Source organism: Pristis pectinata, chromosome 35 (genome assembly GCF_009764475.1).
Source record: "Pristis pectinata isolate sPriPec2 chromosome 35, sPriPec2.1.pri, whole genome shotgun sequence".
NCBI classification, from domain to species: Eukaryota; Metazoa; Chordata; class Chondrichthyes; order Rhinopristiformes; family Pristidae; genus Pristis; species Pristis pectinata.
The window spans coordinates 1,752,580-1,770,707 of record NC_067439.1 but is presented as its reverse complement, the minus strand read 5'-3'; the positions used below and the strand labels follow the sequence as shown (position 1 = coordinate 1,770,707).

Below are 18,128 nucleotides of genomic sequence, written 5' to 3'. Positions count from 1 at the left end.
GGACTAAAGCGGGGAGTCCTGGGTTACTCTGTGCGGTTCTGGTTGTGAAGGGGATGCCGGCTCCCCCCTCTGCTGCGGGGGGCCGGGCTCGCGGCTCGGAGGGAGATTTTTGAATGAGCGACGCCGCCTCCCTCCGCGACCCGGTCACCGGAGCCGCCGCCAACCGACCGACCGACCCAGGTGGGGGCCACGCCGGGCGGCGAGCGGGGCTCGGGGGGGCGGGAGAGGGGCGGCGGCGTCGAACGAGTGGCCTCGGGCGCGCAGGGGCCCGGGGCCGGGCGGCAGCGGTTGGTGCCCGGGCCCCGACCGGGGGGTGGGTGGGGTGCGGGCCATGAGCCCCTGGGGAGGGCCTGCACCCTCCCCCCGGGCTACACCTCTCCCACCGCGGGAGGACGAGGGCAGCAGGTGCGGGGGGACGCGCCCGCTCTCTCTCGGGGTTCCCTGCAATCACACACCGCCCTGACCGGCAAACCTGCGGCTGGCTCTGTGCCCTGGGACTGAGGGAGCGCCTTCACCGGGAGAACCGTCGCCGTTCAACAAGGGCGGTCTGTGATGGGCATCAGATGCTGGCCCTGACGGCGATAGCCAGCTCCTGAGACGACCTTCTTGTAAAAGACCTCGAGCTTGGTGCAGTAAATCCCATCAAAAAAATCTGCAATATGTGGGGTGTTCAGGACATTTTCACTACTAGTTATCCAGCTGCTTAAGGTTAACTCGTTCTGAGTCATCGCCTACAAAGTTATTCATAATTCATATATGGGATTTTGCCCCCAAAAGCAGGTCCCAAAGCAAGAGGAGGGGTCCTGGGAGAGGGAGGGAGGGAGAGATCATCAGAAGTAGATGCAGGAGCTGATTGTTTGGCCCTTCCTTTTTGCACTGCCTTCATTTTGTTGGATTCCCTTGGTGTCTAAAAATCTACACCTATCCACCTCGAATATACTCAATACTGAAACACTGTCAAGCCCAGTTTGTAGTATTCAATGATATTCCCATATTCTTCTGAACTCTGGGTTGCACGGTCTTAGTTCATCTCCACTCAGACATCCCAGAAATTAATCTAACTGAAACCAGTTACACTCTCTTTATTGTGAGCATATCCTTCCTTAGGAAGGGAGACCAGACCTGTCTACACTTTTGCAGATGAGGCCTCACCAGACCTTGGACAACTGGATAAAGACATTTTGACTCTTGGACTGAAATCTTTTTGTTATAAAGTATCAAGGGCCAATGTACCATTTGCCTTCCTAATTGCTTGCAGCACCTGTGCATTATTGGTTTATTATTGGCACTTGTACTGAGGTACAGTGAAAAACTTGTCTTGCATAACATCAATTCATTACACAGTGCATTGAGGTAGTACAGGGTAAAAACAATAACAGAATACAGAGTAAAGTGTCACAGCTACAGAGGAAGTGAAGTGCAGGTAGACAATAAGGTGCAAGGTCATAAGATAGATTGTGAGGTCAAGAGTCCATCTCATTGTATAAGGGAACTGTTCAGTGGGATAGAAGGTGTCCTTGAACTTGGTGGTATGTGCCCTCAGGCTCCTGTATCTTCTGCCTGATGGGAGAGAGAAGAGAGAATGACCCGGGTGGGTGGGGTCTTTGATTATGCTGGCTGCTTCACCAAGGCAGCGAGAGGTATAGACAGAGTCCATAGAGGCTGGTTTCCATGATGCGCTGGGCTGTGTTCACAACTCTCTGCATTTTCTTGTGGTCCTGGGTAGAGCAGTTGCCATACCAAGCTATGATGCATCCAGATAGGATACTTTCTATGGTGCATCAATAAAAGTTGGTGGGTGTCAAAGGGAATATGCCAAATTTCTTTAGTCTCCTGAAGAAGTAGAGGTGCTGGTAAGCTTTCTTGGACATGGATTCAATGTGGTTGAACCAGGACAGGCTATTGGTGATGTTCACTCCTGAGAACTTGAAGCTCTCGACCTCAGCACCATTGATGTAGACAGGTGCATGTACACTGCCCATTCCTGAAGTCAGTGACCAGCTCTTTTGTTTTGCTGACATTGGGGGAAAGGTTGTTGTCAGGACACTATGTCACTAAGTTCTCTATCTCCTTCCTGTACTCTTGACTCATCGTTATTTGAGATACGGCCCACTATGGTTGTATCATCTGCAAACTTGTAGATGGAGTTAGAGCACAATCTGGCCACGCAGTCATGAGTGTATAGGGACTGAGGACGCAGCCTTGTGGGGCACCAGTGTTGAGAATAATCGTGCTGGAGGTGTTGCTGCCTATCCTCACTGATTGCAGTCTGTTGGTCAGAAAGTCAAGGATCCAATTGCTGAGGGAGGTGTTGAGTCCCAGGTTTCGGAGTTTCAGTGATTAACTTTAATTGATGCTTGTGCAAGGATATGCAAATCTCTCCAAACAACAAAACACCTTTCAACCTCTCACTTTACCCTTCTGTTTTTTTCTACCAAAGTGAATGATCTCACATTTGTCTACATTCTATTCCATCTGGAGTGTTCTTATCCATTCACTCAACCTGTCTGTATCTTTCTCAAGCTTTTCTGTATCCTTGTCATCACTACCGCCCAGCTTTGTATCATTCCAACCCAAGAGGAACAAGACATCCAGTCGGGCATGTCTTTGGAGCAGGTTCCAGGGAGGAGGCCTTGGTCCTGGGAGCTAGCAGGATGGGGGTGGAGGATAAACCAGGCCCCCAGCATAGTGTTAGAGCAGGCCTCAAGCACGGGGAAGTAAACTTGCTAAACAGGTTGCTAGCCCAGGCGTTTGTCATGTGCACAGGGGAGCAGGCTGAGGGACAGCAGGCCTTGAGCTTGGTGAAGGGTCAGGGGTGGTAATGCTGAAGCAGACCCTGAGTTGGGAGCAGGAATGAGGGCAATAGTGGAAATAGTGCCCAAGCACAGGGAGCAAGCCTAGGGCTGTTACCATCTAGTGTCATAATACAGTTTCTGACTCCTGAACCAACAGCACAAGTTTCTCACTTCCATTAAAAGGCACAGTCATCACTCCAAGTCCCTAAATTGAGCAATTATCTTTGCAAACCCAGATGCATCCTCACGGCAGCATGGATAATTCCCAGGTGAAGAGGCTCCATTTGTCAGCAGCATTGAGGAGGAAGATAAGCTGGAGGATGAGGAAGGGAGAAAGTTAGAAAGTGCAGGATGTTGAGGAAGAAGGATCAGGATGGGGGGAGAAAAGGGAGTAGGAAGAGAAGAAGACAAGTAAGATAGAGAGGGAAGTTGAGGGATGGGGAGTTGAATGGTAAGGAGAGAACGAGAGATGAGGGTTGAGTGGGTGAGGAGAGAGTGAAAGGTGGGGATGGGCTGCAGCTATTTAAAATGTTGAAATATGAATAAGCCACTTGTCAACAATTTAAAAATTTTAAGTAATATTTATAATTTCTTATAAAATGGCCTTTTTCTGATCACATTTCTGTGTTTAGCATTTTCTTTTTTAATCACGTGTTAACTGAAAGGAATAATTTAACTTTTATTGAAAGATATTGCTTTCAATGTATTTAAAGTGAGGTAGTTTGGTCAATTTCTTCCAAGTTTAGTGAATGGGTTCTTAATTTAGATTGCAAAAACTGCAATTATTTCTTGGTAATAGCTGTTTAGATTTTTAACATCCTTTATGTTTTTATTTGTTCTTTTTGGAATTTAGTTGTATTTTTCTTTTTTTCATTAGGCTGTTTAGTCATAGTTATATATCTTAGTTTATTAAATATTAATGCTTAATTGTTTTTATTAGTTCTCTGAATACTTGGAAATTAAATCTGGTGTAATTTGATACATTGAGACACTTGCTGGCCAATTTAGACTGCATCGGTGTTGGACATGGGGCAGAGGCAAACTTCCTTCCCTAAAGATTATTAATAAACCTGTTGAACCTTTGCAACAGTCAGTGATTTGATATTGATTGTTGCTGGCTTGTTTCTTTATTAAAGTTCTTCCCTTGCTTGGATTATCATTAATTTATAGTCTTTTATATTTTACCCCCACCTTTTCCTTCCTCCATTCCTCGTTCTATCCATTTTTCCCCAGTTTTCTCTAAAGCAGCTGACTCTTAATGTGGGATAGATCCACCAATGGGAACCTGTGAAACCCAGGTTGTCTCTTAAGATGTTTTATCTTTGACCTGTCAATACCGTGCACTTCTGATTCTCATACAGTTGCTCTCTGGGACCTGAATTCCTGGAGTTTGTAAATCGTATGGAAGGAGAATGAAAAAAATCCAAAGAAGCTTTTGCCTTGTGCAGTGCTATCACAGAAGCAGCATCTGTACAAAAGTGAGCTTTGCTGAGGGCTATGAGATTTTTTTACATGCACAATGATATTGTGGTTCTGAATCAGAGAACCACCTAAATAGGATCAGCATTTTTCAGCTGAGCGACATCAGCAGGAAAGTGATGAGCTGTTAGCTCCACCAAGAGGAAAATGGCATTGAGAGGGGGCCAGCAGCAAAACAGAGAGTGAAAGCTGGACACAAGTGCCGGTGCCAAGATGGTTTATTTTCAGTAAGGTTTGATGTGTAGATTTTTTGGCTTCAAGATGGTGAACAAGTGAACTTTACAGAACTTTCATTTAGATTTTTTTTGTGAGTAGAGGAAAGAACTAAAATTATTAAAACAGAAATAATGTGATATCAGATGAGGGAAGAAAACAAATGGGATGAAAATATTCAAGGTGCCCCAGTTATTGGAACTCTCAAGTCTCCTTTACTGAAGCGTAAAGTGCGGTGTGTGCCATGTGAGTGTTGCATCACAATTACCAGAAACTTAAATTTTGGAACTATTTCCAGGGTGAGAATTATCCCAACATCAAGACTTTTGCAGCACATCTGAATTAGGCAATCATTTCTATGTTTGAGTGTGGAGCTGAATGTGAAGTAACATGTTGACTAAAGCTGCTATTTCAGAGTTGTTCCTGTCTGAAAAACGAATTGGAAACTGTATCTCAAAACCTCAGTGCCAAACATCACTTTGATATGTGTGCCTGAATGTACCTTTTGCATTGCAAGCTCTTTTCTTTGGCAATGGTAGTAGTGTTTCATTGTTGAGAATTTGTTGAATTTTGTTACTCATTGATAGTTGAAGGAATCATTTCAATTTTTGAACCAATAACTCTTAAAGAACGTTTCAACTTCACAAAAATATACAATATTTTACAATTAAATAATCATCTATAATAATACTTACCCTGTCCTATCTTTGATTTGAAGCATAATTTATCATATGGATTGCAGAAACACATTCAGTATTCTCTCGGTAGCACTTTTGAACTTAGGTACTCAACCTCTGTTAACGGGAACAAAGATACACTTTTGGTACCTCTGTTCCAGGATCAGAGCTGTACAATAGGCTGAACACCTGTCGCTCTTTGGCAAATCTATTTCTAGCTCCTGATCCTTGAATCTTTGGGTATACCTTTCAAGGCAGCTGGTTCAATGAGCCCTTCAGTGGGCTCAGAATATGTCTTCTCAGCATCAGGTGATCCACCAAATATGAAAATTGAGGAGGGAAAGTGATATATGTTGTATTAACCCTAAAACTGCCCATTATGATGATTATAGATCCTTTTTATTTAAAGAAGTGGCATTACAAATAATTAAAATCACTAATACTATTCACTTCACCTTTAGATTGTACCTGAAATTAAGCTTAAGAATTTTAAAACAAGAAACATGTTTTAGTGGAACTGTCCATTCAGTATGTTTACCTCAAGTAAATAAAATTATGAGAGGCATAGATCAGGTAGGTAGCGTCTTTTTCCCAGGGTGGAAGTGTCAAATACTAGAGGATATAGTTTAAGGTGAGGGGGAAAATGTAAAGGAGATTTACGAAGCAAGTTTTTTTATACGTAGAGTGTGGGTGCCTGGAACGTGTTGCCAGGGGAGGTGGTAGAAGGAAATACAATAACAGTGTTTGAGAAATGTTTAGACAGACATGTGAACAGACAGGGAATAGAGGGATATAGACCACGTGCAGGCGGGTGGGATTAGTTAGATTGGCATCACGCAGACATAGTGGGCTGAAGGGCCTGTTCCTGTGCTGTACTGTTCTGTGTTCTATGTAAATGGCTAATTGTGACTCCAGATGTGGATATTTGCCTTTCTGATTGATGATTAAAAAATGAGGAATATTGATAATTAAAAAATGAGGAATAGGTTCTAATGTTGTGCATTTGACCTCAGGGCTTATTTTCATGGTCTTTAATTGGCAAGATGGAAAATCAAAATATGTGAATATTGATGATTTGTGAGTGCTTCCCTTTGTTACTGAACCATAAGAGGTTTATTGTGAGGAAAGATGCATGTGTTAGAAGCATTTATATGTATTTTGAATGTATACAGGGTGTTTGCTATCAACAAGAGCACGTTCCTCAATGGTGTGGCTACAACTGTGGATAGTCAGCAGGTTATATTAAAATGTATGGCATAAGAAGGAACAAGTAGACAAGGTGCGCTCATAGTTCTAGGATCTGACACTTTCAGATCAGGATTGGTAAAATATGCTGCTTTATGATCTGACTCTTGGTTGACATTTACCTGAGTATTACATATGAATAAGCACCAAATATTGTAAAAGGAATTAAATATAAACTTTACTCATTGATCAAGGGAGATGAGTACAGTCATTTCAGTGTAAAACTCCCAAGTTCATCTAAGATGTCTTAATGTTATTATCAGAAATGCCCCTATGGAAGTCTTGAACTTTCCAAATGGACCATTGCGCATTGACGTTTAATGTCAGCTGATTAACAGGCAGATTTAGGTATAATGGTGCTATGAAATTACTAATAAATTTTGATATAGGGATATTTTGTTTCAATCTACCTAGAAAAAAGGGGCTCTTCACAGTAGAAAAAATCTACCTACTTGTTTGTTCCTTATTAGATAAGATTAAATGATAGATGTTGAAAAATTCCCAAAGTTCCAAATGTCATCTTTTTAATTAAAAGCAAGAGTCAACAGATCAGCAAGTGAAATTTGCCCCTTTGCGGTTACATTGTGTAAGAAATCACTCTAAGTAACTTATAAATAAGAAATTCCTCAAAGTTTGAGCAATTGTTTGCTGTTGGAATATTTACAAAGTTGTCGTTGCAGTGCTTTTGAGAGATCCAATTGGTGGAGTTGGTAAATTTATTGCCGTGTGAAACTAAGTTATATAAACCAGGAGTTTTTCAGGTTTGGCATTTGCTAAATTATCTGATGTCATGAGGGCTGTTAGTGGGTACACTGAGGGACCTCATAAGCCTGAGACCAAGTACAGTTGTCATGCTGTCAAATAGTTTGCTGTTATTGTGCACATTCAGTTATGTTTGGCTGAGTGAAGCAGTGGGGTTGAGAAAGTATGATGTCTTCTAGTTGGCATTGGCAACTGCTTGCAGGAGAAAACGGGGTCAAACAAAACTTTACATTTTTTTTTAAATCCAGTGGTTGCTCAGCAGTAGTTCATTGCTTTGTATGAAACATTGCAGATTGAAAACAAGAACATCCTCTATAAATCGGTTATGATCTGTTAGCATCTAAAGTTAAGGAAAGTGTAGTGAGAACAGAACAATCTCAAACAAGTAAGTGGGGGAAGGTGAGGATTTGGAAATTCAAAGGATGTGCATAGATTTCACTGTTCATGGGACCAGGCTGAGGTTGTTTGAGTGCTGTTAGCAAAGGACTTTGATACAGTTGGTCCAATGGTTCAGGTGTTTTATTGGGACCAGTCATGATATAATTACAAACCAGCTGGAACTAACTAGAGCTGATTCACTCCTCCTCCTCAAAGGTGAGGTGGTCACTTACTCCAGCTCCTGCTTGGAAGTATTATGTAGCTTGGGCAGTGCAGGAGGTGAGAATGATTGTATGGGCAGTGGATTGGGCAACCTTTTATACCGATTTGAACATTGAAATCCAAGTAAGAAGTTAGGTATTGATCCAAGGCAGGCAGATCACACAGCCACATGAGAACATCCTGACATTTGCCCCTTTTACAAAGGAAGGTGGTATGTAATCACTGGCTGCAGTGACATATTGGAGAAGGGGTCCTACCTCGCCCATGGAGGCAAGGTACTTTTTAATCATGGGCTTGGTCCGTGGGCAGCAGAGGATTAGAGATCATTAAGGATTCAGATGAGGAATATATTGAGGCATTGTTTAGGTTAAGGCTGACAGGTATGTACATTGAGATGCTTGGTGTTAAACGCAAAAAATATGTAGATGTTGGTAATCTGAAATCAAAACAAGAAATGCAAGAAATACTCTGAAAGTCAGCCAGGTTCTGTGGAAAGAGAAACAGAATTAAGGTTTCGGGTCCTTTTATAAGAATAGAAAAGTTAGAAGTTAAACATGTCTTAAGTTGCAGAGAGAGGAAGGGGATGGAGAGAAGCAGAGGAATGTCTATGATAGGGTGGAGATCAGGAGAAGCTGAAGACACGTTATGATGGTGGTGCTGCTGACTGAGAGGAGCTGGTGATGGTTTGTTAATCACTGCTCTGTCTTCAGGAGGTGTAAATGGAAGGAGGTGAATGAGGACAAGAAAGATTTTAAAAAAAGACAATGCTGGACCTGTTGAGATACAAACAGTGCAGTTGCTGGAAATCTGAAGTAATAGAGAATGTTGGAAACGCTGTGCAGGCAGCAACAGTGGAGCAAGAAAAACAAAGTTAATTAATGACAACTGTCCAGTGTGCAAAGGCTATTTTTCTGAAATTGTTGAATTCACTGTTGGGTCCTGAGGACCATAACATGCCTAGCTGGAAGTAGAGATGCTTGGGGCATTGTCCTGCCAGCCTGAGATGTCTTGGGGCATGTAGGTGTCCAGTTCCAATCATACATTTGTGTCTGTGTGAAGTCAGCAGATAATCCATCCCAGCAAGGAAGTTGTGCCCAGGTCTGTGTCAACAACTGGGAACCCCAACCATGGTGTTGCATTACTGAAGTCTCAGTTTCTATTGCAACATGGGTAGAAGTAAACCGATTTATGGGTGCTGGTGGAACTCCGACTTCTGCTGGAAGCTTTGAGAATGGCTTGACACTTCAGCAGATTACCAGCAGATCTCTTATCATAGGGCTGTGACTCTGTGGAGTACTGAAAGGACAGTATTTGTATCAATGCCACTCCAGTAGTGCTGTTGTTGACATCTGTCTGTCAGCCAGACCAGACAGTCTTAAGCTAGGCTAACCAGAGCTGCTCGAGGTCACCCATCAAGGCCACCTGGGAGTGAGCAATCATCCATCACCATAGCTGCAACATGGAGCACTGAGTAGAAGTAGTGAGACAAGCAAAGGCTGTTCAAAGTCAGGCAGTAGGGGAATGCACAGAACAGATTAGTCCACAACTGTAATTTTGGTCTTGATTGGGTCAATAAAATTATTTTTGCACGTTAATTTTCCTGGTTCTGGAATTAATGGTTTATGCAGAAGATGGCGTTGTGATGGTCACTAATTGAGGGATGGTTCTCTTGATCGTAAAGCCTCCAGTCACCTCAGGGCTCCACTCTGAACTCCTTTTTCTACCTGTCTTTCCACTCTTGAAACTCTCAAATGTCAATATCTGGCCAAGCTCTCCAGCCCCCATCTTCACCCTCCTTCACACAACACCAGTCTCGAAATGCGGTTGGATTCTACACTGTGCTCAAGGTGATATGGAAATAGAAAATTTTGCCCATGGCATTCTGAGTCAGCTGTTATTTTTCAGTACGAGTTCATCCTTTTCTCTTGTCAGTGTTTGACCTCTGCGCAGCATTTCCCAAGGGCAGAGCTAACATAGGAACTCATCATGTGATTAATTGTGAGTTTGACCATTTTGTTTTAAACAACCTGTGAGTCTGCTGTTGAAATGATTGATATTATTCCTTACAAATCCATTTTAAAGTGCTGTTTCTAGAGATTTAATTAATCAATAAAGTGACAGTGAGTAAGCATACTTGGTCACAATAATTTGAAATCATGAACCATTTCACTAATCAAGATTCCAGATAGGATTTTAACTGGCTAATTTTACTGGTTTGGGCCATATCTTTGCAGCAGTAGGATGGTAAATTTGTAGCCCAGTTCTTCATGTTCTCCCCGGTTTTACCTGTCCTCTCAGTAAACAGGAGACATAGAGCAGAAATGAGCTAGGTTTCTGCTTCATGGGAGACAGGAAGTCAGAGGGTCCATGAACCCCCACTGTTATGTATTTCAAAGTGCGCCTTTTGGTTTTTTAGCTAGAGATACCTGTAGAAACTTGGGTAGAAAATATTAAATACATTTAAAGGAACAAGAATTTTAGTTGAAAATTAGAAAGTTATGTGTGTCTAATAGTACTCCAGTGACCAACTGAATTTCTGGAAATTTAATTACGTCTAAATTCTCTTGTATTTTAATGCTGCAGCGATATACCAAGAGTAAAGAGGATGCTTTTGATCAGAATCATACTGTGAAAATTAGTTGCTTGCTGATTAATTCTTCAGAGAGACTTTGCCGCCAAAACAGGAGCTATGGACTGCTACAGCTTCACCGATGAAAGCTCTCTCCAAACCGACATGCATCTGCCCTTGCTATCAGACAGTGAGTTGCCCATTGCAAGTAATATCCAGAGACAAGAATTCATCCCAGACCCTGATGAGATTATTTATGCAGGAATGACAAATATAGAACTTGATTCTAACCTGGAGGCTGCAGAAATTCCTGGCGATCCATTTGCTGACAATTTAGATCTCTCCCTGTATACTGTAGATAAGGGATGTGACTCCCCAAAGATTCCCAGTGACTCCACGGATGCAGATTCTCCACCCATGTTGCTAGGTACTTGAATGTGCATGCATAGTTTTTTTTAAGTCCAGCAGTACTATTTAACTATTTTGCTGCAGGGATAAATTTGCTTTCATTCTGGTTCAAAGAAAATCCCCGACCAAAATTGCTAATGCAAAACTTCAAGAAATCTCATTAAAATTAATGGTACGAGTGCTCCGATGATCTGTTTGAACCTAGGTTCTGAAGGAGGGAATCAAACATCAAGTTAGACAGTATTACCCACTGTCAAGAAAGAATATTTCTCTAGGCACCATCAAAAAATGGTTTCTCATCCTACTTTGTCGACATTACTCTCCTGATTTAGTCTAACTAAACCAGGCATTAAAGTAATAGGTTTTAATTCATTCTTAGTGTCTGCAATTTGAATGATTTGTCTCATCCTCTCTTAGTGGAAGCATTTTGTTAAGAGAATGTCATCCACAGTGTATTTTTTTTGAGCACAGATAGGTCAACCCTCCAGGCCAGGAGTTTCCTTCAGGTTTTTAAAAATTTGTTTTATAATCAGAATGCTGATGCTGAAAAGGTTATCCTTCATACCTTTGTATTTTGTTATATGAACAGACAACACACATATTGTGGCATAGTTTGTAGTACTGCTGCTAGATGATGTGCGGAATTCTTCTGTGGTGTAATATGCCCTGCATTTTATAAATACTACTTAAAGTATGCAAATGGATGATGATCAAATATAATTTGTGATGTTAATGCTTTGACAGAACACACTTTGTCTCCTTTTCTAGAACTTGGGGTTCATGGCACAAGAGGTAGCTGCCCTCTGGAATCTCATCCACGTTGTCCTTCTTTACATGAAAGCTTATAAATTGGTTGTTACCAGGTTCCTTTTTTCGTAGGCATTATACTTGAGCCTGGGTCTGACCCGGACCCTGTCCCACCTGAAGTCCACTCATGCTGTTATGTCATGGACTTATTGGAAGGTGATGGCCTGTGGGCATCATGGCCAATATTTCAAGGTATCTGGTTGTGCCTCTCGCAGATAGGCTGCTCTGATCAAACCTCCAATAACGGGCAATCCAGAATCAATAAAGACTGGAAATTTGGATTATCCCCCACAACAGACCAGAGCTGTTCAAATCAGGGAAAGTTTGAAAAATACATTTTGGTGAGAAAAACAATGTCTTTTTTAAGAAAAAAACATTCAAGGCAATGTGTGAGGGAATAGATTATACAATATAAAGCAGTAAAAGAACTCCTGCACCTAGAAATTGGATCTATTTTGTTTGTTTTTTTTCCCCACATAAATTGCACATAAATGTGGTTTTCCATGGACTAGATCAGTTAGCAATCATTTTCTACTTACTTATTGGTCTTCAGGAGACTGACCCAAACATTTCAGTGCCCAGCTCCCCTTCCCGTGGCTGATGTTACCGTGGCATTGATTGCACAGCGAATGATGCCATCATGTGCACACCACTCATTTCTGTGACTACTGAACTAAACTGCTGATTGAGGTGCAAGCAATTGACTGACCTCTTTATTAAACTCAAAAATAAGGAGCAAACCCCATAACAATTTGGCAAAGGGAAGTGAATTACTGGGTCCCAGACATGACATTCAACCACAGCCTCTGCGAGATTCATTTTTCAATGTTCAATTCGCATGCATGTCCTTTACTGTGTCCCCTCGTTGATCACAGTATTTCTATGTAAAGCAAGATGCTGCAATGTCTGTCAGGCTGATCAGCCCGTACCTCACAGTGGCATGGGGCCACTTGCAGCTTGGAACTCAGTCAAGGTATTGATTTGATCTCACACACTGGAGATCGCTGCGTCTCCATGCCAAATATTTCCCCTTTGTCTCATGGCATCTTCTCTGCAGCTGACCTGTGGCTGCCGTGGAGAGTAGTCCATGGAGGCCTGACACACTTCCCACTGGTCAGTGCAGTAATGACCTGGTTGCTACTAGTTCTGCTAATTATTTCTGATGGGGACCACACAGATCCTATTTTAGAAGTGAATCCGTGTCCAAATGCTCAAACTATTTTTGTCTAATTCTGTGATTTTTGTTTTGTTTTTTGGGAAGTGCAAGTGGGCATTGGAGCCACATATTTAGCACACTAGAAGTGGGTGAACATCAATTTCTAGGCTCTATTTCTTCCATTTAAATACTATACAGTGCAAAATTAGTGTACCACAGCGTGCTAGGGTTTCAATCTTGAAGGACCATCTGTTCTCATCCGTCAGACTTGAAAAATGAAATGATTATTGAACACTGGGAGTCTTTTTTTTCTAAGTCCCAGTATTTGCCAATTCCTGGAGCGTTAGGCAGAGGAAATAAGATTTGCAAGATGATGCATCTATCCTGGTTGGGATGTTACTACCAGTAACAGATGAGAGTATTTAACACCTCTCCTGCTTTTCTGGGGATTCTGCAGATGCCTACTTGGAAAACCTTAGATGCAATCTATGGATTAGAGTTACAGAGCTTCCACTTTTTTTGTATTTCTTCATGATATTTCAACCCACAAAGTCTCTGTCAGCCCACAGAGCAATCCCATTACCCCACTAATTTTCCCTGCACTATTCTCCCCATATTCCCATCATCCCCACCTCCCCCCACCATATTCTACTACTCACCTGCATACTGGGAGCAATTTACAGTGGCCAATTAACCTATTAATCCATGTGATTGGGACGTGGGAGGAAACCGGAGCACCCGGGGGAAAACCCATGGGGTCACGGAGAAACTTCATACAAACACCACCAGAGGTCAGGATTCAACCCGGGTCACTGGAGCTGCGAAGCAGCAGTTCTACTTGCTTCACCATAGTGCTGTCCTAGTTGAAAACTGTGTACAAGGCAGCTACCAATCCTCTGACACCTCAAGCAATGGTTAACCTTTATATTCTTACATACTGTAGATTGCACATCAGGTCTGCATGCCATCAGACTCTGCATCTGATTAAAAAAGGCACACTGCCTGACTTTCAGTGGAAGAAAGGGAGGACCAAGTACAGCCTTGTTTGACAATTAAGCTAGTGTGATAGAGGGCTTTCAGAAACAAGAAATGTGCAATAAAACTCAGAATTGCATAGAGTATACAGTACCACAGCCCAACAAGTCTGTGCTTAGCTTATAAATTTAAAAGCACTTTTCAACTGAAAATTGTTGAAAAAGCAAGAGAAATAAACCTGAAAATTTACTGTTTTTCTTACCAATATTTCATAGGTATTAGTCCCCTCCCACAGAAAAACACTCCCGAGAAAAGCACTACTAAAAGTGAAAGGAAATATGGAGGTCTGCAGAAAAGGCGGCGTCTCTCTGCAAGGCATTCTCCACAGCAATCATTCCAGGTTAGCACATAAGGTCTTGTTATTCCAGCAAATCTGATTTGAGGGCTCATACAAATTGGTAAATTGGTTTATTATTGTCACATGTACCGAGGTACAGTGGAAAACTTTGTTTTGCCTGCCATCCATACAGATCGTTTCATCACATCAGTGCATTGAGGTGGTACAAGGGGAAACAATAACAGAATGCAGAGTAAAGTGTTACAGTTACAGAGAAGTGCAGTGCAGGCAGACAATAAGATGCAAGGCCATAACGAGGTGGATTGTGAAGTCGAGTTCATCTTATCATACCAGGGAACCGTTCAATAGTCTTATGACAGCGGGATAGAAGCTGTCCTTGAGCCTGGTGGTACGTGCTTTCAGGCTTTTGTATCTCCTGCCCAATGGGAGGGGGGAGAAGAGAGAATGTCTGGGGTGGGAGGGGTCTTTGATTATGTTAGCTGGTTATCTGAGGCAGCGAGAAGTGTAGACAGAGTCTGTGGAGGGGAGGCTGGTTTCTGTGATGCGCTGGGCTGTGTCCACAACTCTCTGCAGTTTCTTGCGGTCTCGGGCAGAGCAGTTGCTGTACCGAGCCGTGATGCATCTGGATAAAATGCTTTCTATGGTGCATCGATAAAAATTGACGAGGGTCAAAGGGGACATGCTGAACTTCTTTAGCCTCCTGAGGAATTAGAGATGCTGGTGAGCTTTCCTGGCCATGGCATCTACGTGGTTGGATGAGGACAGGCTATGCAATGTCAAATGCTGTTGTCAAATACTTGACAAATGCTATGTCAAGCAGTCTATGATCCGGAGTGTGCTTGATCTACTGAATTTATAAGAAAAAAGATATTCAAGAAATCTTTCAAAAGTTCCTTCTTGTTTAGTAGTTTGGTTTTGAGATTTATTTTTAAAATAACAATGCTCTGCACATTAAAGAAATACGACCAGCATTGTTTTACCTTAACTTTGAATTAAATTTGGAAGATATAGTGAAAGTGAAATCCTCAGAATTGATCTTATAAAGATCTTATAAAGCACAGCAAACACGGCATGATGCTTGTAAGCATCTGAGAAAATGAGAAACAATCTCAAAGTTTAGAATCCAGAGCAACATGACAGAGCTTTGTCCTTTCTTTTTATAAACTTTTATAAGTATAGTATGTGCAGAGTATGGATTTCTTTGCAGAAGAAGTAGAATTAGATACAATTTAGATGCAACTCTTACAAGTTGTAGATAATCCAGAGAGACAGAAGGAATCAGAATCAGATTTATTATAACTGACTTATAGGATGTGAAGTTCATTGTTTTGTGGCAGCTGTACAGTGCAAAGACATAAAAATTAATGTAAGTTTCAAAAATAAATAGTGCAAAGAAAAAGGTTGGATTCATGGACTGTTCAGCAATCTGATGGCAGAGGGGAGAAGCTGTTCCTGAATCATCGGGTGTGGGTCTTCAGGCTGCTGTGCCTCCTCCCCGATGGTAGTAACGAGAAGAGGGCACGCCCCAGATGGTGAGGGTCCTTAGTGACGGATGCTGCCTTCTTGAGGCACCACCTCTTGAAGATGTCGTCAGTGGTGGGGAGGGTTGTGCTCGTGATGGAGCTAGCTGAGTCTACAACCCTCTTTATAACTCAACTCAGGAAAAAATGTTCTTTGTATGTGGCACCTAGGTAATGCCTTTACTAGTCACTGGATAGTGAACAGGAATGAATGTTTGAATGAAAAGTTATAATTTAGGTTTTCAGTTTGAGTAATAACTTTTTTTCTATACTTTGTTATCAAGGAGTGCAGCCAATGTGGAAAGTCATTCAGCAGTGCCAGTGCCCTGAGCAAACACTACCTGACGCATAGTCACGAACGCCGGCATGTCTGCAGGATCTGCAGTAAAGCCTTTAAGAGACAAGACCATTTGTATGTGAACATTACTTAATTTAGGAATTCAAGCTTTTTTAAAACAAAGTGCACATCCCCTGTGTGCACTTAATGACACTAAATACACTTCTTAATTATTCTACATCAGGTGAAGTTATGCCTGTAGGATGTACTTACATGGTGTTCAAGAAGTTAATTATGCTGTCTTGTGGGAGAAACAGTGTTTGCGCACACATACATGAGCAAACCTCCAAAGAGATCTTCTAAGCGAGCAAAACCTGACAGCTTCTGCACATGTTTGGAAGAATGGGAGGTGATCTTGTTAAAATGTACAACGTTCTCACAGGGTTCAATAGGAAAGTAGAAACATAGAAAACCTACAGCACAATTCAGGCTCTTTGGCCCACAAAGCTGTGCCAAACATGTCCCTATTTGTGGAAGTGTGGAATTGAAAATGCGTTTGAAGCAGGAGTAGGTCACTTGGTCCCTCAATCCTACTCCAGCATTTAATAATATAATGGCTAATCTGATTGTAACCTACACTCTGCATTCCAGTTTACTGGCGGTAAACTTTCACCACTTTCCTTATCAAGAACCTATCTACTTCTGCCTTAAAAATATTCAAAGATTCTGCTTCCACCAACCTTTGAAGAAGAGTGTTCCAAAGACTCGCAGTTCTCTCAAAGAAAGAATTTCAGCTCATTTCTCTAAACAATGACCCCTTCTTCTACATTCTCCCCTAAGAGGAATCATCTACCTTGTTAAGACCCATCAAGATCTGATGTTTCAATCAAGTCCTGTCTCATTTTTCCTTATTATGATGCAGGTGGAGGCCATCTGGGGCATTGGGTCCATGCTTATTTTCCTGTAGCTACTTAGTCTCTGTCAACTCTGTGGCTGGTTGCCACACTATAGGAAGGATGTGATTAAGATAAATAAAATGGGATTAGCATATATAGGCATCTTGGTCAGCATGAACGAATTGGGCTGAAGGGCCTGTTTCCTAGCTGTATAACTCTATGGCTTATGACTCTTGCCACAAAGGGATAATTTACAGTTGCTAATTAACCGACCATGTCTTTGGAAGATACAACGTTAGCCTGTCAACTAACTTGTAACAACTCACCTATTCCAAGTTATAAATCTTCACTGAACTGCCTTCAAAGCTTTAACATCTTTCCTTGAATAAGGTGACCAGTACTGTGCACAGCACTCAGATATGCTCTCACCAACGTCCTAAATAACCAGCACATAGCCTCATTGCTTTTGAATTCAATTCACCTAGCTACATACAGTAGTTAGTTTTCCTAATTACTTGCTGTGAATCATGGACTGGAATAGCCAGATCCCTCTGCATCTCAGAAATCTGCAACTTCTCACCACTGAGATAATATGCTTTTCTATTTTTCCTGCCAAAATAGACAATTTTTACACGATATTTCACCTGGCTGGAGTGTCTGTAACCATGAGTCACAGTCTCAAAACATTTCAGCAAGCATCAGGTTAAAAGTAGTGACTCAAGAGGGCAGCTGAAGTTCACTCGCTGAGTATATTCCTTCTATTTCTGAGGTTCTTGTGTAGATTCTTCATCAGCAGACCCACACTGACTAAACCAAACAGCTTCTGCAATAACAGAACTCTACAAAAATGCTCTGCATAGAAGTTGGCAGAGAGCTTCTGTGCAACGGAATCAGACAGCTACACCAGAACCCCACCCACAGCTTCTGACCAGAAGAACTCTACAGCAGAATTAGCTTCTGCATCAGAAGAATTTAATGCACAGCTTGTGCTCAGTTAATCTGTATGAGTCTTGCTTGAACAAAGAATATTAGATTAAAAGTGAATTTGCCTAGATGTGGTCCATAAGACCTTAAGATATAGGAGCAGAATTAGGCCATTCAGCCCATCATGTTCCTTCCCCAATACAAAAAACATGTATATAATATAAATAAGGTGTGAGGATAGTGTGGTAATAACAAGTTACATGGAGAACACTAGTACTGAAATCGGACTTGCCTCCTTGAAAAAGATTTATTATTGTTTAAACTTAAAGGAGATGATTTAGTGGTAAGCACTTATCCATGTATCATGCCCTCCAGTTTATTTTTAAAATATTGATTTTAAGTCACTCGACCAAAGGCCAATATTCTGTGGAATGTAAATAAAAAGGGTATTGATTGCACTCTAAGTA

General features: G+C 41.7%; 1 protein-coding gene across 1 annotated transcript in view; it reads left to right on the top strand.

Annotated features, from left to right (window-relative positions):
- The first annotated feature begins 10,460 nt into the window (after window positions 1-10,460).
- Window positions 10,461-18,128, top strand: part of LOC127586233 (zinc finger protein 541-like) — a 33,266-nt gene continuing 25,598 nt past the window's right edge. Inside the window, exons 1-2 of the mRNA XM_052044036.1 lie at window positions 10,461-10,694; window positions 15,849-15,976. Of these exons, the coding sequence (XP_051899996.1) occupies window positions 10,461-10,694; window positions 15,849-15,976 (362 nt within the window). The remainder of the gene's footprint in view (window positions 10,695-15,848; window positions 15,977-18,128) is intronic.